Raw genomic sequence first — 25,916 nt, 5'->3', positions numbered from 1 at the left:
TTGTTAATATATATTTTCATCCCCGGAATGTGGCCGTTGTGAATAAAAGACACATTTATTATTGATCCCTAATCGCCCTACGAAGGTGAAGGAGGACAGCTGGAATCACTCGAATGTGTATAAAGTGTAGATGCAGGAACACCATTTAATGTAAAGGTATACCAGTGAAGTCCGATTAAAGATGGTTCAAAGAAGTAGATGGAAGGTCAGGACCACACTCTAGCTGATGAGAGGAGCGTTCAGATACCTGATAACAGCTGGGATGAAACTGTCCCTGAATCAGGAGGTATGCATTTTCATACATATGACATATAGACACATACGATTAATTTATTTATAAATATTGTTTATGACACTTTATAAATATTCTTGTTTTGTTTTTTTGTACGCTTTCATACTTGCTTTTTATTTTTTATTCTGTTCGAAATAAAGAATTAAATAAATAAATAAATAAATAAATAGATAAATAGATAAATAAATAGGCATTTGTGCCTCTTGCCTAATGGGGGAGGGGAGAAGAGTGAGACTGGTTCTTGATTATGTTAACAACTTTGCTGAAGCAGCATGAAGTGTAGATGGAGTCAATGGAAGGACGGTTAGTTTGTGTGATGGTCTGGTCTGCGGGTCTCACAATTCTCTGCTATTTCTTGCGGTCTTGGTTGGAGCTGTGATGCATCCCGATAAAAATGCTTTCTCCAGTGCATCTGTCGAAGTTGGTGAGGTTGTTGGGGACATGCCAAACTTCCTAAGCCTTCTGAGGAAGTAGAGGGGTTGGTATGCTTGCTGGGCTATGCTTCCATGTGGCTGGTCCAGGACAAATTGCGGGTGATATTTATTTCTAAGAACTGAATGCTTCAACCTGCAAAGAATAGTCGCTGCACCGTTCAGAGTCCACTCCGCTCAGTTTACACCGTCACTATGACCCGGCAGTATTCAGAATGTAATCATTGCTTCACAGATGCTGTTGGGTCCATACACGGTCAAAATTGTATCAATGAACAGTGTGTGTCAGTTAATTCACAAAATAATCTTACCCGGAAACTGTCTCCAGAGAATTTAATTACACTACAAGAATGATAATGATCTGTGAAAGGTATTCAGTGTTCCGCAGAGTGCAAGGATCGGAAATGGCAGGCACTCATCTCCACTCTGTCTGGCAGGTATTGGAATGTGTTGAAAAAGTCCTTTCATCCCTGACTTTTAAATCAAACACAGCCCATACTCAGGGATGAAGGCTCACTGCCTTCCCTCCTGCACTGCAAGAGTTTAATGATTGAACCTTCTAAAAACTCACAGCACTAGTGACCCGGGCTCGATCCTGACCTGCTGTCTGTGTGTGAAATTTGCACCTTCTCCCTGTGACCATATGGGTTTTCTCCAGGTGCTCCAGTTTCCGCCCTCTTCCCAAATACGTGCGGGTTTGAAGGTAAAATGTCCTCTGTTAATTGAATGGCTGAGAAACTGTAATTAGCTGTAAACATAGAACTATTGTGAATGGGTAATCGATAGTCGGTGTGGACTTGGTGGGGCGAAGGGCCTGTTTCCATATTGTATTTCTAAACTAAGCTAAATTGTGAGCATTTTCCGAGTGGAAAACTCAATGTTCAGTGGTTCAATGGTACTTTATTGTCATGTGTAACTAAGTACAATGAAATTCCTGTTTTGCACACAGTTCAGTGACAATCCTACTATGCACTAGGCACAGTCATACTATGTACAAGAGTGTAATGATTTAGATGAGAACATACAGGGCAAGATTAGCAAGTTTGCTGATGTTACAAAAGTTAGTGGTTTAGCAGATAGTGAAGATGGTTGTGAACGATTGCATTAGGATCTGGATCGATTGGCCTGGTGGGTGGAGGAATTGTTGATGGAATTTAATACAGAAAAGTGTGAGGTGTTGCATTTTGAGACGTCGAACAAGGGCAGGACCTACACAGAAAATGGTACGTCTCTAGGTAGTGTTGTAGAGCAGAGGGATCTAGGAGTACAGGTGCATGATTCCTAGAAGGTTGAGTCGCAGGTAGATAAGGTAGTCAAAAAAGCTTTTGGCACTATGGCCTTCATCAGTCAGAGTATTGAGTACAGAAGTTGGGAGGTCATGTTGTAGTTGTATAAGACATTGGTGAGACCGCATTTAGAATACTGTGTTCAGTTCTGGACAACATGTTATAGGAAAGATATTGTCAAGCTTGAAAGGGTTCAGAAAAGATTTAAGAGGATGTTACTAGGGCTAGAGGGTGTGAGCTATAGGGAGAGGTTGAGTAGGCTAGGTCTCTATTCCATGGAGCACAGGAGGATAGGGGGTGATCTTATAGAGGTGTATAAGATCATGAGAGGAATAGATCGGGTAGATGCACAGTTTTCTTCTCAGAGTCGAGGACCAGAGGACCTCAAAGGTGAAGGGGAAAAGATTTAATAGGAATCTGAAGGGTAACTTTTTCTTCTATGACATTCTTGCCATAGAGGGAGTGCAGAGAAGGTTCACCAGACTGATTCCTGGGATGTCAGGACATTCATATGAAGAAAGACTGGATAGACTCGGCTTGTGCTCGCTAGAATTTAGAAGATTGAGGGGGGATCTTATAGAAACTTACTAAATTCTTAAGGGGTTGGACAGGCTAGATGCAGGAAGATTGTTCCCAATGTTGTGGAAGTCCAGAACAAGGGGTCACAGTTTAAGGATAGAAGGGAAATCTTTCAGGACTGAGATGAGAAAAACATTTTTTACACAGAGAGTGGTGAATCTCTGGAATTCTCTGCCACAGAATGTAGTTAAGGCCAGTTCATTGGCTATATTTAAGAGGGAGTTAGATGTGGCCCTTGTGGCTAAAGGGATCAGGGGGTATGGAGAGAAGGCCGGTACAGGATACTGAGTTGGATGACCAGCATGATCATATTGAATGGCAGTGCAGGCTCGAAGGGCCGAATGGCCTACTCCTGCACATAATTTCTATGTTTCTATGTTTCACACAAAGGGTGGTGGGTGTATGGAACAAGCTGCCAGGGGAGGCAGTTGAGGCTGGGACTATCCCAATGTTCAAGAAACAGTTAGACAGGTACATGGATAGGACAGATTTGGAGGGATATGGACCAAGCGCAGGCAAGTGGGACTAGTGTAGCTGGGACATTGTTGGCTGGTTTGGGTGAGTTGGGCCAAAGGGCCTGTTTCCACACTGTATCACTCTATGAACACACTGAGTCAGTACATAAGAGTCGCCAAGATTTAGGTGCCATCTTGTACCCTTCGAGTCTGAAATAATAGTCTTAATTTGGCCATAAGGCCCGTTGTCCTGGCGACGGCACTGGGTTGGAGTTCAGGGGTCGGCTTGGCCAATCGATTTAGTCAATGTCCTCCATCGCAGCTCCGCAACTCTTTACCACTGCAGGCCACGTCCATTTTGTGTGCTTGGCCACTTGGAGTGGTGCCTGATCTAATGGAGCCCCAAGCTGCCGCCCATTCAACCCACTCCCACACCTCCCTCCTCGACATCGGCCCACGAACACGGCCCCCCCTCGCCTCCCATGGCCATTGCTCAGCCTCCGTGCCCTGGGGCGCCTCCTGCAGTCGACCCGGAGCGCCACCTAGGGTGTGGGAGGTGAGCCCCCAGTCTCTCACCAGTATCGATCTTTTCTTCCACCCACCACTGCCGCCATCTTGGACTCTCCAGAATCTGACCTTTTCTTCAGGAAGACAAGTGCGGGAAATAGCCCGTGAACTAATTCTGTTCTGAAGGTGGAAGGTTGTGAAATCTGTACAGATGGAGGTATAGAATTCCCAACATTCCATAAGCTTTGTCTCCAGGGAAGCTTTACCCATGTTTTCAGAACAATTTTATGGTTTGGGTCTTTAGTTTGCAAATGGCTTTTGAGTTCCAAAGGGATTACAACATTTAAAATTATTTTTGATGCCAGATAAGTACTCATTAATCTGGTTCATTTTCATATTAATTCTGCATTAAAATTGGTAGTTGGGTGACAAATCATCGACATTGTAAATTGTGGATTGTTGTCCAAGTACTGAAACCCAGCTGCGTGACAATGTTCTGTAGCCACGTTCAAAGGTGATCTGGCACGAAACAGCTCCACACCTGTAAAAGATCACAGACATAAAGGAAATTCCATATGTCACTCTCTCTCTACACAAGGAAGCATTATGTAACGTTATAGCCTAGACCGTGATTAAATGGAAGGTGTATTTCATTAAATTTATTGCAGATCAAATAATGAGGAAAATACAAAACATTTTCATTGAATCATAGAACCTTACAACGCAGAAGCAGACTCTTCGGCCCTTCATTGAATTGCCTGTTCTTATGCTGTGCTGTTTTATGTTTTATTTTCTATCCATGCCAACCTTATTTTGCCTATCCACACGAATCCCATTTGCCTAAATTATGTTTGTTTCCTTCACTGCTTTGCGAATATAAGTACCTGTCGAAATGCCTCTTAAATGTATTGATTGTTTAGAGATCAAAACAAGCCCTTTGTCCCGCCGAGTCCATGACAACCACCTCCTACACACCAGGGAGCCAATTCATCTATAAACCTGCATGTCTTTATAGTGTAGGAAGAACACGACACCCGGAGAAAACCCAAGCAGGTTACAGAGAGAACATGCGAACTCCACACAGACAGCACCCGAGGTCAGGTTTGAATTCAGGTCTCTGGCGCTGTGAGGCAGAGGCTGTATCCACCACATCCTCTGGCTGCTCATTCCAGATATCAACCACTCTCTGCGTAGAGAACTTACTCAATCAGGTCACTTTAAATCCCTACCTCCTGCCTTAGACCAATGCCCTCTTGTTTTATTATATCCCTGCAATGGGCAAATGATTTTGACTATCTACGCTATAATCTTGTATACCTCTAGGTCACTCCTCAACCTCCTTTGCTCCTGGGAAAACAAGCCAGCTTATCCAATCTCTCCCCATTATTAAAGGCCTCTGACCCAGGAAATATCCTGATGTATCTCCTCAGTATTTCCTGTGGAGCCACCACATTCTTCCTGTAGTGTGGTGACCAGAAATATACACAATACTCCAAGTGAAGCCTATCCCGTATTTAAAGTTGCAACATAACGTCCCAACTCCATGCCCCGACCTATGAAGGCAAGTGGCTCAAGCAGCATCTCTGGAGAACATGGATTGATGACGTTTTGGGTCGGGACCTTTAGAGAGGAGATAAGGAGGTATTTCTTTAGTCAGAGGTTGGTGAATATGTGGAATTTATTGCCACAGAAGGCTGAGGCCAAGTCAATTGATAATTTTATGGCAGAGATTGACAGATTCTTGATTAGTAAGGGTGTCATGGGTTATAGCGAGAAGGCAGGAGAATGGGGTTGAGAGGGAAAGATAGATCAGCCATGATTAAATGGTGTGGACTTGATGGGCTGAATAACATAATTCTGTTCCTATAACTTATGAACTTATGACTCTTCAGACCTTCCAAAGAAGATGGGTCCCAACCCAAAACATCACCTATCATTCTCCAGAGATGCTGCTTGACCTGCTGAATTACTTCAGCACATTGTGTCTTGTTTTTGTGAACCAGCAGATGCAGTTCTTTGTGTTTCAACAACAAATGGCTGAAGTCGGCTCACAGAAAGAAGTGGAGAATTGAATTTGTAGCGGGAGAGGATGTGGATTGTGCAGGTAGACAGGTGATAGTCTTGGCATCATGTTCAGCACAGGCACTGTGGGCCAAAGGGCCTGTTCCTACGCTGTACTGTTCTATGGTCTATGATTTAATAGATCCTTCTCTGCTTTATCTGGGGATCAGGGTGTGTAGCACAGTTAACAAAGCAAAGTCAAACCCAACGTGAGTACTGCCTGCACTGTTGAACCCTGACTACAGTAACATCAGTAACAATTGATCATTAAGTAGCTGGCAAAAGTTACATTTCCCAACAAATACTTCCTGAATATTTTTTTCTTAATCTTTGTGAGCGACTGGGGATAAAATGTACCCTGTGACAATGAGGGAGTGGTAATTTACACTCATGTCAGATCAAATATACCTCGGTGAAGATATGAATCACGCCGACACTGAATCTGACATCATTACCTCATTTCTCAGGTGTTTAAAAATGAAACGATTGTCTCCTTCCCAGAGCCAGCTTTTGATTTATTAGTGTATGAGGTAATGCTCTGTAAATATATAACATTGATGTCAGTTTGTTCAGCGCCTTGTTTCTATGATTGAGCTGCACCTTTTACAATATGCAACTAAACCCTTTACCTCATACAAATCCGCACTTAGAAAAATTAAAGAGACTTTTCTAAAACAAAACTAAAAGACCCATCTCCTCAGATGGTAATGTCCAGTTTCCTATTGAAATAATTTCCGCAATTTTTACACAACACTAGGTGCACTTTTACACAACACTAGGTACACTTGTGTGGAAAGGAACTGCAGATGGTGGTCTGGATCGACTCCATGTCTCTGGCACAGTGAGGCAGCATATCTACGGCTGCACCACTGTGCAGTTCTGAATTTGCTAGCTATCACTTTGCTTTCTAAGGTGCATCTGCAGAAATTTGTAGGAGTAATTGGAGACAGGCCAAATTTCCTCATTCTCCTCTAAACGACTCATCGACTGATGGAGCATTAAAATGGATGATGGAAACAAGGTGGACAAATGTAAGTAGAGCAACTGATTGGGAGATGATAGCCTAGTGTTCGTCTGTCAGGTCATGGTCAAGGGGTAGGTTTGAAGAGGTGTCCAAGAACTAGAAGACTGGCCTCTGAAGAAGGGGCCCGTCCAAAAACGTCCCGCGGAGTTACTCCAGCACTTTGTGTCTTTTTTTTTAAATTAAAAGAGAAGGAGCAAGAAAGAGAAAAAGTGAGATGTGGAAAGTTAGGACCCCTAGACTAACAAAGTAGTGGAGCCAAAGATTGGATAAAAGAATGAAAGAAGAGAGGAATAGAAAAAAAAGGACAAAAAGAAAAAGAGAAAGAAAAGTGGTGGTATACCTGCCTCTCGTCCCTCCCCACCCACCTCACCCTTTGTGCCTTTTTTTTGACATATGTGATTTCTCCTTCACAGTACCATGAAGTACCATGAGCTTCTTATTCAAAGTCACACCACAGATTTCAGGACAAACTGAATGAGTTAAGGAGAAACTCAACAGTCCTATCACATTACAGTCAAACATGAACAGTCTGCTTCCCTTTTCAGCTGGAAACATTTGGACAAACATCCCTTTCTTTTATTAATGTACTGTAATTTCTGGCTTCAACTGAACCATATTTCAGAAATGGAGTCCATAAGTAGCTTCCATCATGATGTCAGTTCAGCATACATGTGACATTAATATCACCAAACATCTGTCGTGGACCAACCACACTGATGCAACAGCCAGGAAGTAAAACCAATGTCTCTACTTCATGAGTCTGAGGAAATTCAGCATGTCTCCAATCCTCTTCTTATCGAGCCCACATCAAGATTATAAACTGTTCAGCCAGAGCTGAACACACTTCTCGGCATCAGCATACAATAGTGTTGGTCTTGCACTTGTGCGTGGTAGTGGAAAGATTGGTGGAAACAGGGCCGCGACGTGAAAGCTCTTTCCTTGACCCCATGTCTCCAATGACTCTTTCAAACTTCTACAGGTGCACCATAGAAAAGCACACTGTGGTTTCACAGCTGGGTTTGGGTACAGCTGGGTTTGGGACCAGCTCATCCCAAGACCACGAGAAATTGCAGAGTTGTGGATGTAGCCTAGTCCACTCGGAGAATAAGAAAAAATATCCAGGAAGTATTTGTTGGGAAATTCAGCCAACATAATCAAGGACTTGTCCCACCCTGGTCATTCCTTCTTCTCCTTGCTCCCATCAGCCAGAAGATACAGAAGCTTGAAAGCGCACACCACCAGACTCAGTAACAGCTTCTTCCCCTCCACTATCAGGCTTCTGAATGGCCCTTCCATAAGCTAGGATACTGTCCGATTCACAGCTACCGCATTCAAGACAGTGGTCTCTGTCTGTCCTGGGCATCCTCCACTGTCAGTGAGGCTACACTCAAATTGGAGGAACAGAATCTCACATTTCGCTTGTGCAGCTTACAAACACAGCGGTATAAACTGATTTTTCTAATTTCCTGCATTGCCTTCCCCCTTTCCCCACCCAAGTTGTCCAACTAGTTCCACTGTTCGCATCCTTGTATCCCTGTCGTTACCTATTTCTTTTCTTCAGATATGCTGCCTGATCCAAAATGTGGGTCTGTCTTCTTGTCTCAGGAAAAGATGCACTGCAATGCAGGAACAGCATGTTGAAGGAAGTATCTTATTTTGGATAAGATATTATAGCAAATCCCATCTGGCTGTTGTAATTAGAGGTGGGAGGTGGTGTGGAACTGTTGAAGGAGACTGTTCCAAGTATCCTTGTTGACCTTCCCCTCTCCACCGGCACTGTATAAACAAGTTAATCGGCCACTTGCTCAAGTAGCTGTTGGATTACATTGAAAGGTTTGCTTGCCCACAAAACACAGTAGTTATAATTGAAAAGCCCTGTTCAATCCTGACCTTGGGTGCTGTCCATGTGGAGTTTGCATGTTATCCCTATGACTGCATCGGTTTCCTCCGGGTGCTCCGGTTTCCTCCCCGACACCCCATAAACGTGTGGGGTTGTAGGTAAATTAGCCTCTGTAAATTGTCCCTAGTGTGTCCTCAACGTGAGTACTAGTGTGCCCCATGTCTTACACTGAACATTGCACCCATTATCCTGTATCTGTACACTGTGTAATCGTACTGTATTTAACTGTGCTTGATTTTAATCATGTATAGTCTTTTCGCTGACTGGACAGCATGCACCAAAAAAGCTTTTCACTGTATCACAGTACATGTGACAATAATAAACTAAACTAAGCTAAACTAAGGAGTGGATCAGAAAGTGGGGTAACACAAAACTAGTGAGAAGGGTCCCGACTCAACCTATCTATGTTCTCCAAAAATGCTGCCTAACCCGCTGAGTTACTCCAGCACTTTGTCTTTTTATGTAAACCGGCATTTGCAGATCTTTATTTCTAGAATTAGTGTGAACAAGTGATCAGTGGCTGGTGCCGACTCGGTGGGCCGAAGGGCCTGTTTCCATGTGGTATCGCTAAAACTAAATAATTAATTCATTAAAACTAAGCAATCGTTTTTTGAAAAAGCAAGTGCTAAAAATCTGAGATAAAATCAGGGAATGCTGGAAATACTCATCAGGTCGGGCGACGCCAGCGGAGAGAGGAACAGAGTTCACGTTTCCGATCGAGAACTTTGTTTTATCATTCACTCGTGCAATTTGAGCCTTTATTGCCTCTTCCTATCTGCTCGTGAGGTTTGTGGCAGGTCATTCATAGAGTCATACAGCGTGGAAACAAGCCCTTCGGCCCAACTTGCCCACACCGACCAAAACGTCCCATCTACACTAGTCCCACCTGCCTGCGTTTGGCCCATATCCCTCTAAACGTGTCCTATCAATGTACCTGTCTAAATGTTTCTTAAACATTGCAATAGTACCTGCCTCAACGACCTCTTCTGGAAGCTCTCCATACACCTATCACCCTTTATGTGACTAATTTCAGGAAATGTAGACCATACCCAGTAAAAACAGCAGAACCCCACCTGGAATAATTGGCCACTCAGTCTGGTTCTCTTGTAGTTTTATTGTCACTGTAAATAATTTACAATGGTCTGTAAATTATTTCTAATCTAAACACATAACTGCCACCTTACCATACCTTTTGCGCTCTTAAAAGGCTTATATTATGCTATTACTCTCATTGATTATAAACTACTTGTTTTTTTCCCCAAACCTAAACTTTATTCAGAATAAAATATATATATAAATACAAAACAAAAACTGTGCAAAACTGGTTCATACATTCTTAGTGTCTATACATTTAATAGTGTCATACTCAGTAGTGTTCGCACAATGGAGTTGCTGCCTTACAGCGCCAGAGACCCAGGTTCGATCCTGACTACGGGTGCTGTCTGTACAGAGTTTGTACATTCTCTCCATGACTGCGTGAGTTTTCTCCCGGTGCTCCAGTTTGCTTCTACATTCCAAAGATGTGCAGGTTTGCTTCTGTAAATGTTCCCTAGTGTGTAGGATACAAAAGTGGGATAACATGGAACTAGTATACAGGTGATCGTTGGTTGGCACAGACTCGGTGGGCTGAAAGGCCTGATTCCCCACTGTATCTCCAAACTAAATTAAAACTAATTACAACTAATTAACTAAATTGAAACTAATTACAAACTAGCTAAAACAAAACACCCTTGCTACTCATGTTGTCCCCGAGGGTATTATCCCTTCCCTTGTTTGAGGGGTGTTCCCACCGGACTCTGCCCCTCAATGTCCAGCAGCGGAAGTACCCGAGACTGTGGGCCTCCTCCCTTGCAGGTTTACAGTGGCATGGGATCCATGGTTTTAGTTTTGTGCTTTGAAATCTGAGTGAAACAACTATGACATAAGCTGTCCTTCGAAACATAGCATGGTGAGGTCAAGCAAACATTGGGATGAAAGCAGCAGCAGTGCCAAAGATTACACAACAGGTTCAATAAAGAGAAAAGTGGTGCTTGTTAACAATAATTAAACTACATCAAGCAGCTGAAACAGCTACTTTTGTCTGCACCAAGGCTTGTTTTGCTTTGTTTTAAGTATGCTTTCTTACACACACAGAACTGTACAGGAACGGATTATAGAAAGATAATGCTCACATTGAAAGGTCCACTCTCCCTCTCCCCCTCCTCCTCCTCCTCCCTCTCTCCCCTCCCCCTTCTCTCTCCCCCCTCCTCCTTCCCTCTCCTCCTCTCCTCTCCCCCCTCCCTCCCCCCTCTCTCCTCCCCCCCCTCCCTCCTCTCTTCCTTCCCTCTCTCCCCCACTCCCTCTCTCTCCCATCTCCCCTCTCCCTCCTATCTCCCCTCTCCCTCGAAAGCCTGTCTGCTTCTACAAGGGCAGCCTAGTCTGGGAGTTAAACTTGGTTCCAGCTGGATTCCTCTCTTAATTCAAGCTGCTTGCCCTCAGTTGAAAGCTCCGCCTTCTCACTGACCAAAGTTAATCTGCACAATGCTGCCCCATTTAAGGAAAGGATGACATCATTAGTTTTTGGTTCAGGACTTCTTCATGCTGTAAAATTCACCTTTCATTGTCTAATGACAGAGCTGGAATGTAATGGTTGATTCCCAGTGGGGTAGAAACCACTGCTTGCTTGTTCTGCAAACACAGTTGAAAGCAGCAGAGTTCTCTGACGTTCAATTAACTGTATCCTACCTCAAAAGGTAAGAAAGAGTTTTTTTCTCTCTCTCTACAATCAGCTGAGAGTTGTTCACAGATGAACCAATCTCACCCTCGATCTTATTTTAGAAAGTTGAGATGTTACAGATTGAAATGCTGTCTAAATAGAGCTTGTTGTTTGAGCTGAATGTGCTTGTGTTGTGCTTTGCTTAGAGAGATTAAATAAATGTCCTCAGCTGAGCTGCCGGTGTGTTCTGTGACTCTGGATATTCGCTTCCCTTCCTTCAGCTCTGTGTTCATACAAGCAAAGTGATTGTGACAACACATTTGTTTAATCTAAGTCTCCTTTGCTCTCTTATTTATTCCCTCCTTTTTGACACTGTGTTCTAATGTTTGCTGTTATTTTTTAGTTCTCTTCCGTTTGTTGTCTTGTTTGTATTGCCACCAAACCCATCCCCACAATTGTTGGCAGTTTATCCTTTGGGGTGGGGGTGGTGGTAGTCAGGAGCCGAGGTGGTGGGTACTGGTAATGTTGATAATCAAAGTGCTCCAAAGCTGGGACACTAACTGGAAACGTAAGGTTATGTGAACATGAATAGATGGAGCATTTATCTTGCACAATTCTTCTCTAGCATGTGGTTACGTGTTAATATATGATTGTGTGGGATTGCTTTCCCGGAGTGTGTGATGTAATTTCTAAATATTAGTATGAAGCATTAAAATATGGATTTGCTTGGCTTATCCGCAGAGATGAAATCAACTGCTCTCCTATTTAGATAGACACAAAGTGCTGGAGTAACTCAGCGGGTCAGGCAGCATCCCGACCCAAAACGTCACCCATCCTTTTCCTCCAGAGATGCAGCCTGACCCACTGAGTTACTCCAGCACTTTGTGTCTAAATTTGGTATATACCAGCATCTGCAGTTCTTTGTTTCTGCACTCCTCTCTTTAGTTTGGGGTGCTGACTGGACTAATTGTGGATAAATGTGAGATTATCCACTTTGGTGGCAAGAACAGGAAGGTAGATTTTGATCTGAATGGTGTCAAGTTGGGAAAAGGGGAAGTACAACGAGATCTGGGTGTCCTTGTACATCAGTCAATGAAAGTAAGCATGCAGGTACAGCAGGCAGTGAAGAAAGCTAATGGCCTTCATAACAAGAGGGAGTTGAGTATAGGAGCAAAGAGGTCCTTCTGCAGTTGTATAGGGCCCTGGTGAGACCATACCTGGAGTATTGTGTGCAGTTTTGGTCTCCAAATTTGAGGAAGGACATTCTTGCTATTGAGGTAGTGCAGCGTAGGTTCATGAGGTTAATTCCTGGGATGGTGGGACTGTCATATGTTGAAAGAATGGAGCGACTGGGCTTGTATACATTGGAATTTAGAAGGATGAGAAGAGATCTTATTGAAACATATAAGATTATTAAGGGATAGTGGCAGGAAACATGTTTACGATGTTGGGGGAGTCCAGAGCCAGGAGCCACAGTTTAAGATGAAGGGGTAGGCCATTTAGAACGGAGATGAGGAAAACCATTTTCACCTAGAGAGTTGTGAATCTGTGGAATTCGGCATAACATTGTGGGCCGAAGGGCCTGTTCCTGTGCTGTACTGTTCAAAGTTCTAATGTATCCATTAGGATGGGTGTTCAGGAAGGACTTTGTTTTAGTGGGACAATTCTACTTGCAGTTTAATCATCCAAGATACTCTTTCGGTTTAGGCTTTAGAGATATACGGTGCGGAAACATGCCCTTTAGCCTGCCGTCTGTGCTGACTATCGATCACCCTGTACATTAACAATATCCTACATGAGGACAATTTACATAATTTACAGGTCAATTAACACAAACCTAGCACTAGCACTATCCTAAACAATCGGGACAATTTACAATTTTACCAAAGCCGATTAACCAACAAACATCTTGGGAGTGGGAGGAAACCGGAGCAGTAAGGTCATGGAAAGTGCACAAACCCCGTACAGACAGCACCCATAGTCAGGATTTGTAATATGGGTGCAATGCTGATTGCCCCATTATAAGAAGGATGTGGAGGCTTTGGAAGGGGTGCAGAAGTGGTTTACCAGAATGCTGCTTGAATTAGAGGAGATTAATTATAAGGAGAGGTTGGACAGACTGTATTGTTTTCTCTATAATGCTGGAAGCTGAGGGGAAATTTGATAGAAGTATATCAAATTATGAGTGGTCTAGATAGGCCAGATGGTCAGGGGACTAGAGGCTATAGGCGTAAGATGAGAGGGCCAAAGTTAAAGGCGATGTGCGGGACACGTTTTTAAATTAATGAATGGTAAAAGCCTGGGACGTGCTGTCAGGGTAGGGGATTGGTGGTGGAGGCAGATATGATAGCGACATTTAAGAGGCTTTTAAAAAAGCACGTGGATATGCAGGGACTAGAGGGATATGGATCATGTACCGGCAAGGAGGGTAGTTCAAGTTAGCATCATGTTTAGCATGGATATTGTAGACTAAAGGGCCTGTTTCTCTAGTGTTCTGGTCTATGTTATAGAACCTAGAAATGGTTTAGTTCAAACTGTTTCCTTTCATCCATTCTTTCACCCCCTCTTTTTATCTGTATAGTCAGCTCTGCTGCATTAAATGGTTTTTATTAATAATAATAATAAGCTTTATTTCGGACACAAGGTCGAGACAAGGGACGACATTACATAAAAATACATTGCATATAAAAACATCATAAAATACATATAAAATCTTAGTATATCACATAAACGTATATCACATAATATGATAATATTATGGATCTTATAGAAACTTACAAAATGCTTAAGGGGGTGGACAGGCTAGATGCAGGAAGATTGTTCCCGATGTTGGGGAAGTCCAGGACAAGGGGTCACAGCTTAAGGATAAAGGGGAAATACTTTAAAACCGAGATGAGAAGAATTTTTTTTCACGCAGAGAGTGGTGAATCTCTGGAACTCTCTGCCACAGAGGGTAGTTGAGGCCAGTTCATTGGCTATATTTAAGAGGGAGTTAGATGTGGCCCTTGTGGCTAAGGGGATCAGGGGGTATGGAGAGAAGGCAGGTACGGGATACTGAGTTGGATGATCAGCCATGATCATATAGAATGGCGGTGCAGGCTCGAAGGGCCGAATGGCCTACCCCTGCACCTAATTTCTATGTTTCTATAATATTATATATTAAAAAAACACAATACATGAATTAAAATCCAGAATAAAGAAGAAAGTTAGTTATGCAATGCACGAAGGTGCCTCATTTGGTCATCCAGTCTCACCCTGCCAGAAACATTCCCTTACTCCATCAATTCATCTCTCCCATCTTGTACTTAAACTAACAGTGAGAGGTTGACTTTGTTCTTCTGCTGCTTTCTCAATCCTTTGTTGTAGAGCTACCTTCAATCCAAAAGTAAACGTGTCCCAGTAAGGACATTCTCATAGAAACTAACAAACTGCAGATGCTGGCTTACCCCAGCACTTTGTGAGTTGTTTTGTAATTCAGCGGGTCAAGCCATCTTTGGAGAACATGGATAGGTCACGTTTTGGGTTGGGACCATTTTTCAGATTGATTCTGCTGCTGTGTTTCATATTGTTGATTTCTGTCTTGATTAAGTTTTTTTGTCCAATCTATATTTGCATGAAATTAACATTGTGGAACAGTAGGGAGTTGCTATTTTTTTTTATGGGGCTGTCCCACTGTACGAGCCAATTCAGAGTTCTTCCTAGTTTCCTGATACGAACTCGGAGAATTACTGTAATAGCCGCTCGTAGGTACTCGGGGCTCTCGTGGACATTTTTCAACATGTTGAAAAACATGTTGAAAAACATGTTGAAAAATCTTCACGAGTCTTCATGAGATTCCCGAGTACCTGCCGTTAGTGTTACGAGCCGCTAAGAGACGTCCCGAGCTCCGACATACCCGCAACGTACATTCTACGTGCTTACCATGAGTTTGTTTTTTTTTAACTCGGGACAGCTCTTGAATTACCTCGTACAATGGGACAGGCCCTTTACTTTCCAGGCCATGAAACCCAGCTGAGCTGGCTCCAGCGCCTTATTCAACGGGAGACTTTCTGTCTTTCTGACTTTCTTGCCATCGTATTAAAACCCTTTCTAGTTGTTTGTTTAGATAACAGGTCTACCCTCCTACATTTTGATGATCAACTTGACTGGGTGAATTTGGGATGTTGGATTGCCATTGATGCTGGTACTTGCAATCTGTACATCAATGCTCAGTTCTAACCTGTCTTTTCCTGGATTCTACAGGGGCATCTGGAGGGGTGGGAAGGGGGGAACGTGATGATCTTGCTTTCCTTCCTCACGGTTACTGAGCCCTGTTCCCAACTCCTCTTTGCTGCCCAGTCCAAATTGGTACAGAGTGGAGGTTTGAACTTTCTGCACATATGAACTCTGTTCTATATTAATCATTGTTGGTACTAACTGAGGAATCATTCTGTTTATTGCTATCTTTTTGAAGGAGCTTGATTGCATTTCAAGTTAATACACAACTCGTTCCTGATAATTTAGTTAGTTTGATTAGTTTCATACTACCTAGAAAGCTGGAGTGAATGATGAGAACATGGAACATGCTCTTCAGCCTACAATGGTCTGTGCTCAATGTGATGTTAAACTAATCTCCTCCGTCTCGGGTCTGCTTCCACCACCAGCCCTGGCAGTGTGTTTCAGGCACCGTGTAAAAAGGACTTGCTCCACACATCTCTGTCTGTGTGCGGAGTTTGCACGTTCTCCCTGTGACCGCGTGGGTTTTCTCTGGGTGCTCTGGTTTTCTCCCACATCCCAAAGATGTGCGGGTTTGTAGGTTGATTGTCCTCTGTATATTTCCCTTCAGTATATAGGGAGTAGATGAGAAAGTGGGATAACATAGAACTAGTGTGAACAGGTGATGGATGGTCTGTGCAGACTCAGTGGGGCGAAGGGCCTGTTTCCATGTTGTATCTTTAAAAATAGGAACGTAGTGGACCAAGGCAGAGCACCCACGCCAAAATGTAGTCTGCAATCTCTGGAACCAATTATGTTATTGTGAGATAGTGAAGCAATACGGAAGGGAAAGGAAATGTGCCCTACACCACCCTCCCTCCCACTTCTACAAAGGCCTGAAGATGTTTAGTATTATGATTAAGCACTGGTCCCACTTATTGAGCAGAATTAAACACGTTGGACTTACTAGCTCCTGATTATCATTAACGTTTGTGATGCAGATGGGGATGTGTACTCTACCCGACTTCCTGAAGTCTATGACCAGTTCCTTTGCTTTGCTGACATTGAGGGAGAGGTTGATGGTTTGACACCATCCTGCTAAGCTCTCAATCTCCTTCCGTTAACGCCCGAAACGTTGCCTATTTCCTTCGCTCCATAGATGCTGCTGCACCCGCTGAGTTTCTCCAGCTTTTTTGTGTAACCTCCTTCCGTCATTGTTGTTCCAGATCAGGCTCACCACAGTGGTGTCATCTGCAAACTTGTAAATGGAGTTAGAGCTGAATTTGGCTGCACAGTCGTGAGTGTACAACGGGCTGAGAAAGCACCAGTGTCGAGAATTGTGGTGTAGGAAGGAACTGCAGATGCTGGTTTATACCAAATCAGTCTTGGAGAGCACCAATATCGAGAACCATGGTGGAGAATGTTTAGTTGCCTCTCCTTACTGATTAGCGTCTATAGGTCATGGACTATTGGAATTTGTGGATTTTGAATTGATCCTTTGGAATTATTTACACCAGGGTGATCATGTATTGCCTTGGTCCAACATCTCATCTGGGGGAAAAAGGCACCTCTAACTTCTGCTGCACTCCCTCAGTAGTGCAGTGAAGTGCCGTTGTAGATTCTGCCTTCATCTTCCATAATATTTGTATGATTGTCTCAGCAACTTTCTAAAACAAAAACGATTTTTCTAATCCGTGGCTGCTCCTCACTATTCCCTTGAAACTTGAATGTTCTACATTTCTTTGTACAACACAATCCATATTTTCCTGAATAAATATAAATATTGGAAAATAATGCTGATGTTGTTAAAATGAGTAATTCTAAAAGGGTACTCATAAATCTGTTTAGCACTGAAGGGAAGCAAATTACAAATTACATCAGCTCATCATGAGATACAAGTATGACAGTTAATATACTTTCAGCACAAAGACAGTAGTGTTTCCCTAAAAAGAGACTATACCTTTGCTAATGGCAATTTGATTCTCTCGCCTCATAATCTGGATGCTCTTTAAAACTTGCTCACTGCTTCAACAGAGGTAGAATTTAATGACAAGGAAATTAAATTTCTCTGCATATCTGACTCCCTTTGGTCTCTGTTTCATCTCCAACTTTTATCCACCCATCTGTCAATCAACCACCCCTTCTCGCCTTAATCCACCTATCACTTTCCAGGGTTTATACCACCTCAACTTCTTTCCCAGTTTTTTCCCTGCCTACTCCAATCAGTCTGAAGGGTCCCAACCCAAAACATCGCCTGTCCGTTCCTTCCACAGATGCTACCTGACCCGCTGAGTTACTCCAGCACTTTGTGTTTTGCTCAATTTGCATTTAACCTATATACAATTGTGTTTAGACCATTTTTGCCATACAGAATTCCGATCTTTCTGTTTTAGACAATAGACAATAGGTGCAGGAGTAGGCCATTCGGCCCTTCGAGCCGACCGCCATTCAATGTGATCATGGCTGATCATCCCCAAACAGTACCCTGTTCCTCCCTTCTCCCCATATCGCCCAGGAGCGGAAAGACTAAAAAAAGTAGTAAACACTGCCCAGTCCATCATTGGCTCTGACCTCCCTACCATCGAGGGGATCTATCGCAGTCGCTGCCTCAAAAAGGCTGGCAGCATCATCAAGGACCCACACCATCCTGGCCACACATTCATCTCCCCGCTACCTTCAGGTAGAAGGTACAGGAGCCTGAAGACTGCAATGTCCAGGTTCAGGAATAGCTACTTCCCCACAGCCATCAGCCTATTAAACTCAACTCAAACAAAACTCTGAACATTAATAGATCATTATCTGTTTATTTGCACTTTATCTGTTTATTTATTCATGTGTGTATACATTTATATAATGGTATATGGACACACTGATCTGTTCTGTATTCAAGCCTACTATATTCTGTTGTGCTGAAGAAAAATCAAGAATTCATTGTCCTATCTGGGACACATGACAATTAACTCTTGAATATCCCCTGACTCCGCTATCTTTAAGAGACCGATCTAGCTCTCTCTTGAAAGTATCCAGAGAACCAGCTACCACCGCCCTCTGAGGCAGAGAATTCCACAGACTCCCAACTCTCTGTGAGGAAAAAGTGTTTCCTCATCTCTGTTCTAAATGGCTACCCCTTATTCTTAAACGGTGGCCCCTGGTTCTGGACTCCACCAACATTGGGAACATGTTTCCTGCCTCTAGCGTGTCCAAGTCCTTAATAATCTTACATGTCTCAATATAACCACCTCTCATCCTTCTAAATTCCAGAGTATACAAGCCTAGCAGCTCCACTCTCTGAGCATATGATAGTCCCGCCATCCCGGGAATTAACCTTGTGAACACTCCCTCAATAGCAAGAATGTCCTTCCTCAAATTTGTGGACCAAAACTGCACACAATACTCCAGGTGAGGTCTCACTAGGGCCCTGTACAACTACAGAAGGAGCTCTTTGCTCCTATACTCGACTCCTCTTTATGAAGGCCTTTCGCTTTCTTCACTGCCTGCTGTACCTGCATGCTTACTTTAATTGACTTATGAACAAGGACCCTTGGGGTGGAAGATTGCAACCTTCACGTGGTCCGCCCTGTTTCGACGAATGCAATCAACCTGGCGTGCACAATCAAATAAGATCAAATGGAACAAGTTGTCCTACAACTTTAGGCTGTGCACGCTATATGCAAGAAGATGAACAAGGACCCCCAGATCCCGTTGTACTCCCCCTTTTCCCAACTTGACACCATTTAGATAATAATCTGCCTTCCTGTTTTTGCAACCAAAGTGGATAACCTCACATTTATCCAAATTAATTCATGCATCTGCCCACTCACCCAACCTGTCCAAGTCACCCTGCATTCTCATAGCATCCTCCTCACAGTTCACACTGCCACCCAGCTTTGTGTCATCTGCAAATTTGCTAATGTTACTTTGAATCCCTTCATCTAAATCATTGATGCATATTGTAAATAGTTGTGGTCCCAGCACTGAGTCTTGCGTTACCCCACTAGTCTCTGCCTGCCATTCTGAAAGGGACCCGTTTATCTCTAATCTTTGTTTCAGTCTGCCAACCACTTCTCTATCCATGTCAGCACTCTACCCCCAATACCTTGTGCCCTAATTATGCCCACTAATCTCCGATGTGGGACCATATCAAATGCTCAGGGCTCTTGCTTAACTTTTTTTCCCTGTTGCCAGCCGGGCAACCTTGGCAGCTTTTTAGGTTGCCAAATGACAGTTTAGGTGGTCATTTAAGATGGCTTGCATGACACGTGCGATAATGTGCTCGGACAAAGTGCGTAGTTACCAGTCGGAATTATACTCAATTAAGCATTCGCATATTATTTCTGCTTCAAATAAAGTCACAAACTAAACACTCACCAATCAAGACATGATATATCCCACAATGACATGCAGCAAAATTATAAGACAATATCTCAACTCTTTTTACACATTGCAATTAATGCAATTTCTATTAGTTCTTTCCACTTCTAAACAAAAATGTGGTTGGATTATGATCGCGTATGATCAACCTGTGTCAATAAATCGTGGGCCATGGTAACATATATGCGTACGTATAGTTGTGAATGTTGCTCATTAAATAACTACAGTGCTGATACATATAACGTGTCAATGGTAGCAGTGACAATTGAACACTATGGTTTTAATGTTTCACGTGTTCACAATTTAATTAAAACAACTAATAACATTGGGAATTAAAACACATTTGATTGCATTCCATTATCAAACATACTCAATATTCGCTCAGCGGGTGAGGTAGCATCTATGGAGCGAAGGAAATGGGCAACGTTTCAGGTCAAGACCCTTCTCCAGACTGTTCCCCCCCATTCTTCTTGAATGGGAGGATCAGTACAGGATGGATGAGGGGAAGGTGCAGGGTAAATGGAGGGTGGGTCAGTACGGGATGAATGCATGGATTTGTACAGGATGGATGTGGGAATCAGTACAGGATGGATGGAGGAGGTGCAGGATGGATGGGAAAGGGGTAAGTACAGGGTGAATTGGGGAACCAGTGTATGATGGATGGAGGGGGGGTATGGCGGCAGGAGAATTAATGCGAGGTGGATAGGGTGATCAGCGCAGGATGAATAGATTGGGGGAGGGGGGGGGGGGAGATGGGGAAGGGAGCACAGGGGATGTCAGTGAGGACTGAATAGAGGCGGGAATGGGTATCAGTGCGGGATGTAGAGGAGGGGGTCCCAGGATAAAGGGGGGGGGGGGGGGGGGAGGGGGGGGTGGAGGGGGCGTACAAGAGAGAAAGAGAGAAGGGGGGGGCGAGGTGGGGAGGAAGGAAGGTCAGCGCTCCTCGGACAACATCACCCGTTGCCTTGGCCGTTGGGAATTCCTCGCCACCGCCTCCCTCCTCCGCCAGCCAACGGGGCCGTGCGGTGCAGCTCAAAGATCCTATAGTTATAGTATCTTTGGTGCAGTTGCTTCAGAAGTGTCGGAGCGAATGACGGGTCCTGCACAGCAGCCGCAGCAGCCGCGCCAGCGGCTCCATCACCACCTCCTCCCTGATAGCGGCCGCTGCTTGCAAACCCGCTAACGGGATAACCGCTTTCAAAACAAACCCTCCCGCATGCCGAGGCCTCCCCCTCCCTCCCCCTCCCGGCCTCGGCGTGCGGGAGGGTTTTTTTTTAAGCGCCAGGTAGTGGATTTGCAGGCAGCGGCCCTTGTCAGGGCGGGCGAGGTGCGGGGGGAGGAGGAGATGGAGCCGCTTCCGCGGCCGCTGCTGCCGCTGTGCGGGACCAGTCATTCGCTGCGACCCTTCATCACCCCGCACCTAGTATCTTTCTCACGCAATACAGCCGTCACCGCCGACACAAAACGCCGCATTCCTTTTCTCCATAGATGCTGCCTGACCCGCGGAGTTACTCCAGTTTTTGTGTCTAGCTTCGGTACAAACCAGTATCTGGTTGCCAAGCCGGGCAAAATGACTCGGTGTTTAGTTGCCCGGCGGTGCTTTGAGTGGTCAATGGCACCCGGGCAACCGTTAATTTCGAGCCCTGATGTTTTCTGGAAGTCCAGGTACACTACATCCACTAGCTCCCCCTTGTCCATTTTCCTAGTTACATCCTCAAAAAATTCCAGAAGATTAGTCAAGCATGATTTCCTCTTCGTAAATCCATGCTCACTCAGACCGATCCTGTTACTGCTATCCAAATGTGCCACTATTTCATCTGTTATGATTGACTCCAGCATCTTCCCCACCACCGATGCCAGGCTAACTGGTCTATAATTCTCTCCCGCCTTTCTTAAAAAGTGGGATAACATTAGCTACCCTCCAATCCACAGGAACTGATCCTGAATATATAGAACATTGGAAAATTATCACCAATGTGTCCACGATTTCTAAAGCCATTTCCTTAAGAACCCTGGGATGCGGACCATCAGGCCGTGGGGATTTATCAGCCTTCAGTCCCATCAGTCTACCCAACACCATTTCCTGCCTAATGTGGATTTCCTTCAGTTCCTCCATCACCCTAGATCCTCTGGGCACTAGTACAATAGGAAGATTATTTGTGTCATCCTTAGTGAAGACAGATCCAAAGTACCTGTTCAACTCGTCTGCCATTTCCTTGTTCCCCATAATAAATTCACCCTTTTCAGTTTTCAAAGGTCCAACTTTGGTCTTAACTATTTTTTTTACCTCTTCACATACCTAAAGAAGCTTTTACTATCCTCCTTTATATTCTTGGCTAGCGTACCTTCGTACCTCATCTTTTCTCCCCATATTGCCTTTTAGCTATCATCTGTTGCTCTTTAAACATTGCCTAATCCTCCTGCTTCCCGCTCATCTTTGCTACATTGTATTTTTTTTTTAAATTCTGTCCCTGACTTCCCTTGTCATTCCCTTCCTTTGATTTCCCTTATTCCAAACATGTGAGGAAATTGAAGAAGAAACTGCAAAATATTAAGAATGATGATGTTGGAATGACTACAGAACATGGACTAATTTCTCCTCAAAAACTGGTGAGGCCAAGTGTAGGTGTGAAGGAAGCTGCCTCTGGGGGGAAACACGGCAATGTTCATTGTTTAGAAACCAGTGGCAAATCGTAATGTGGTTGCCAATCAATCCGATCGGGAATTTTAGCGAGACCCAGAGTGATTGGAAGTGTGAAACCTTTTACCACTACACTATTCTGGTAACTATCATCTGGTGGATTTAATATGAGGTATGAAAAATAAACATGAGAGGGAATTAGTTACAGGAAAGTAATGGGGACCAGAACTGTTAGAAATGCTCAGCTGGGAGCCGGCATGGACAATAGCTGAATTACCACTTCCTTCTGGGATGATTTCAGTAGAAAGCTGGAAAAGAGAAGTTGGGTTGGGACAAAGCCTGGCAAGTGATAGCCCCCCCCCCCCCCACCCCCGAAAACGCGAGCGGGTTGGACTAACAGAGATTGGGCATCTTGGTTAACACGGATAAATTGGGACAGACGGCCTGTTTCCTTGCTGTATGATTCTACTCCAATTGATCTGAAGAAGGGTCCTGACCTGAAATGTCACCTATTCATTTCTATACCTTTTCATACCCCTAGTTTCCCTCTCCCCAACTCTCAGTCTGAAGAAGGGTCTCGATCTGAAACATCACCTATTCCTACCCAGAGATGCTGCCTGTCTCGCTGAGTTACTCCAGCAATTTGTGTCTATCTTCTATACTCAATATTTTGACTGATGAAAGCCAATGTGCTGAAAACCTTCTTGACCACCCTATCTACCTGTGACGCCACTTTCATGGAATATGTACCTGCACTCCTATATCCCTCTGCTCAACATTTTCCCAGAGTTCTGCTATTCAAAGTATGTAGGGAGTAGATGTGAAAATGGGACAACATGGAACTCGAGTAAATAGATAGGTAGATAGACACAAAATGCTGGAGTAACTCAGCGGGACAGACAGCATCTCTGGGTAGAAAGAAGGAATGGGTGATGTTTTGGGTCTCGACCTGAAATGTCACCCATTCCTTTTATCCAGAGATGCTGCCTATCCCACTGAGTTACTCCAGCATTTTGTGTCTATCAACGGTGTAAACCAGCATTTGCAGTTCCTTCCTACACGTAGTGTAAAAGGGTAAGATTCGTCCCAAGGCATGTTTCCACGTATCTTTCAATCAATCAAAGTAAAAACTCCCTCCTTGTATTTTCTACCATCTCCAACCAATGAAAACATAATTGCATTTGTCGTGTGTAAATTTTATCTTGCATCAGTCCCCTTTTGTCCATGAGTTCATTTTGTCCTGTTTACTGGCTCAAGCAGCCCCAGTGAGGTAAACTCAACGACCTGTGGCTGCTGGGCTTGTTCTTGCTGCCTTTACTGAATTGTAAATGCATATAACCAGTATTTATCTGCTACGCAGTTGAAAGATCCAGATTTTGTGAAGAAATTATGTAGGTTACATTTTTACTAGGCGGTATCTTTCTAAAAAAAATTGGCTTAATATTTTTTCATACAATAAACATGCCTGTATCAAAGAGATGAAAATAATTCTTCAATTTTTCTCTTGGATTCTTTACTGCTATTTAAATTACTGCAACATTCAAACAATTCATATAGACTGAAAGGTTAAAACAGCATTTTCTTGGCAAATATTTGATGTTGATACCCTGAGCCTTTTTGTGTGTGCATGTCTGTGCGATGGCTGAGCTACAAAATAGATCGATGTCTGATCGTAGAGCAGATGGCATTTTCGAATATCTCCAATACAAGTTTTACCAAAGTGCAGACTTGTATTAGAGATATTCACAGTCATTAATCTGTTGTCTCCAAGATACTAGGCCTGAGATTCAATGATCTGGCAGAGATCAGATGAGATTTTGTTGGCAAAGTATTTGCATGATCTGTCAGCCTGCTATGAGCTGCCCACACATCATGATGCCTTTAACACTTCATAAAGAATCCAAAAGCCAAAAGTCGGAGTAATTCTTTTATTAACCCGGTTTTTCACTTTGGCTCTTACAAATATTCTCTTTAAAACCATATTCAGGAGACCTTTGGGAGTGAGTGTAAACTCATTTAAATGAAAACCTGTGTGTTTAAAAAGAGGAAAAAGTTTGACAGTTAATTTACACGTTTAATGTTAGTCTTGAATTTATTCTGTATGAACTACAATCTTCCAAGTGCATTGGGGTTGGTTAAAATTATTCAAACTTTTGAAAGTTGATTCATTTTGTGTGCTGGGGCGAATGTTTCAGTATGTTTGCGTTGGTTAGGTGTAAATATCCTGCTTCCCCTGTTAGTGAAATCCTTACCTTGGCCACACCACTTTAAGGAACTGAGTAGTTGAGACCAGATGCAGTTTCTCCTGCCTTGTACCCTGGCCCTGGGCAATGGCATACTTTACTCGTAATGCACAAAGGTATTTGAGAAGGGCCTGCACACCAATATTATGCATGGCCCAGAAACTGGAAGCGAAGGGTGAAAGAACAGTAAATTAATTCTCCAATCTGAAGAAGGGTCCCGACCTGAAATGTCGCCTATCCATGTCCTCCAGATATGCTACCTGACCCGCTGTGTTCTACGCAAGATTCCAGCATCTGCAGTTCTTAGTGTCTACATTCTTCAACTTCAATCTCCCTGCTGGGCAATGTATTTGCACTTTGCTGTAAGAGTTAACCCTGTAAGATGATAATTTCCACTATGTTTGCAGTAAGAATCCAGCAAGTTAAGTTTATATAATAACCATATAACCATATAACAATTACAGCACGGAAACAGGCCATCTCGACCCTTCTAGTCCGTGCCGAACACATAATTTAGGGTAGAAAAAAATCCAATAAATACCGAGGCAAAGTTGACTATTTTGATTTTTTAATCTATTTTAACCTAAAATGTTAGCTTTAACAACCAAATGAGTGAGATGTTAGTAACCTCCCCCCCCCCCCCCAGTGTAAGTACGTTGCAGCCATGGCAGTAATGGGTGGCATGAATTCTGTTGAGTTATTTGAAGAGGCAGCAGGGATGCATTAGAAAAGGGCTTTGATCTTTGGAAGTCTGTTTGCAGATTTTAAGACACTGTAACACTGTTATAGAGCTATACAGTCCAGGAACAAACCTTTCTGGATTAGCAAAAAACAAATGTTGGAGGACCTCCAGCTGAAGAATGGACCAAAATGCCATTATCCATTCTCTCCATAGTTGCTGCCTGACCCATTGAGTTCCTCCAACACTGTCTTTTGCTCAAGATCCCAGCATCTTCTGTCTTGCTTCTATCAGTAGTTGGTATAAAAATCATGAGGGGAATAGATAGGGTGAATGGATTTTTATTTTCTCCCCCGGGAAGGGGAAAACAAAAACTAGGGGATGTAGGTTTAGGGTGAGAGGGAAAAGAGAATCTGAGGGGCAACTTTTTCATATGTATGGAACAAGCAAACTGTCAGGAGATGTAGCTGAGGCAGGTCAAATTAAAAGGTTTAAAATACATTTGGATAGGTACCTGGATAAGGAAGGTTTAGAGGGACAAATGCTAGCAAACGGGAC

At 43.5% G+C, this 25,916-nt stretch overlaps 1 protein-coding gene across 3 annotated transcripts in view; it reads left to right on the top strand.

The window, feature by feature from the left end:
• LOC129699557 (filamin-A-interacting protein 1-like) overlaps positions 1–25,916 on the top strand; it is a 137,958-nt gene that overhangs the window by 80,372 nt on the left and 31,670 nt on the right. Inside the window, exon 1 of one of the 3 annotated variants that reach the window (XM_055639465.1) lies at positions 10,896–11,267. The exons of the other annotated variants lie outside the window; for them this stretch is intronic. Coding sequence (XP_055495440.1) covers positions 11,161–11,267 — 107 coding nt within the window. The 5' untranslated portion in view covers positions 10,896–11,160. Of the gene's footprint in view, positions 1–10,895; positions 11,268–25,916 lie in introns of those variants that run through there. 3 annotated transcript variants of the gene reach the window in all.

Source organism: Leucoraja erinacea, chromosome 8 (assembly GCF_028641065.1).
Source record: "Leucoraja erinacea ecotype New England chromosome 8, Leri_hhj_1, whole genome shotgun sequence".
Taxonomy (NCBI): Eukaryota; Metazoa; Chordata; class Chondrichthyes; order Rajiformes; family Rajidae; genus Leucoraja; species Leucoraja erinaceus.
The sequence above is the reverse complement of the archived record's forward strand: the minus strand, read 5'-3'. Positions and strand labels throughout refer to the sequence as shown.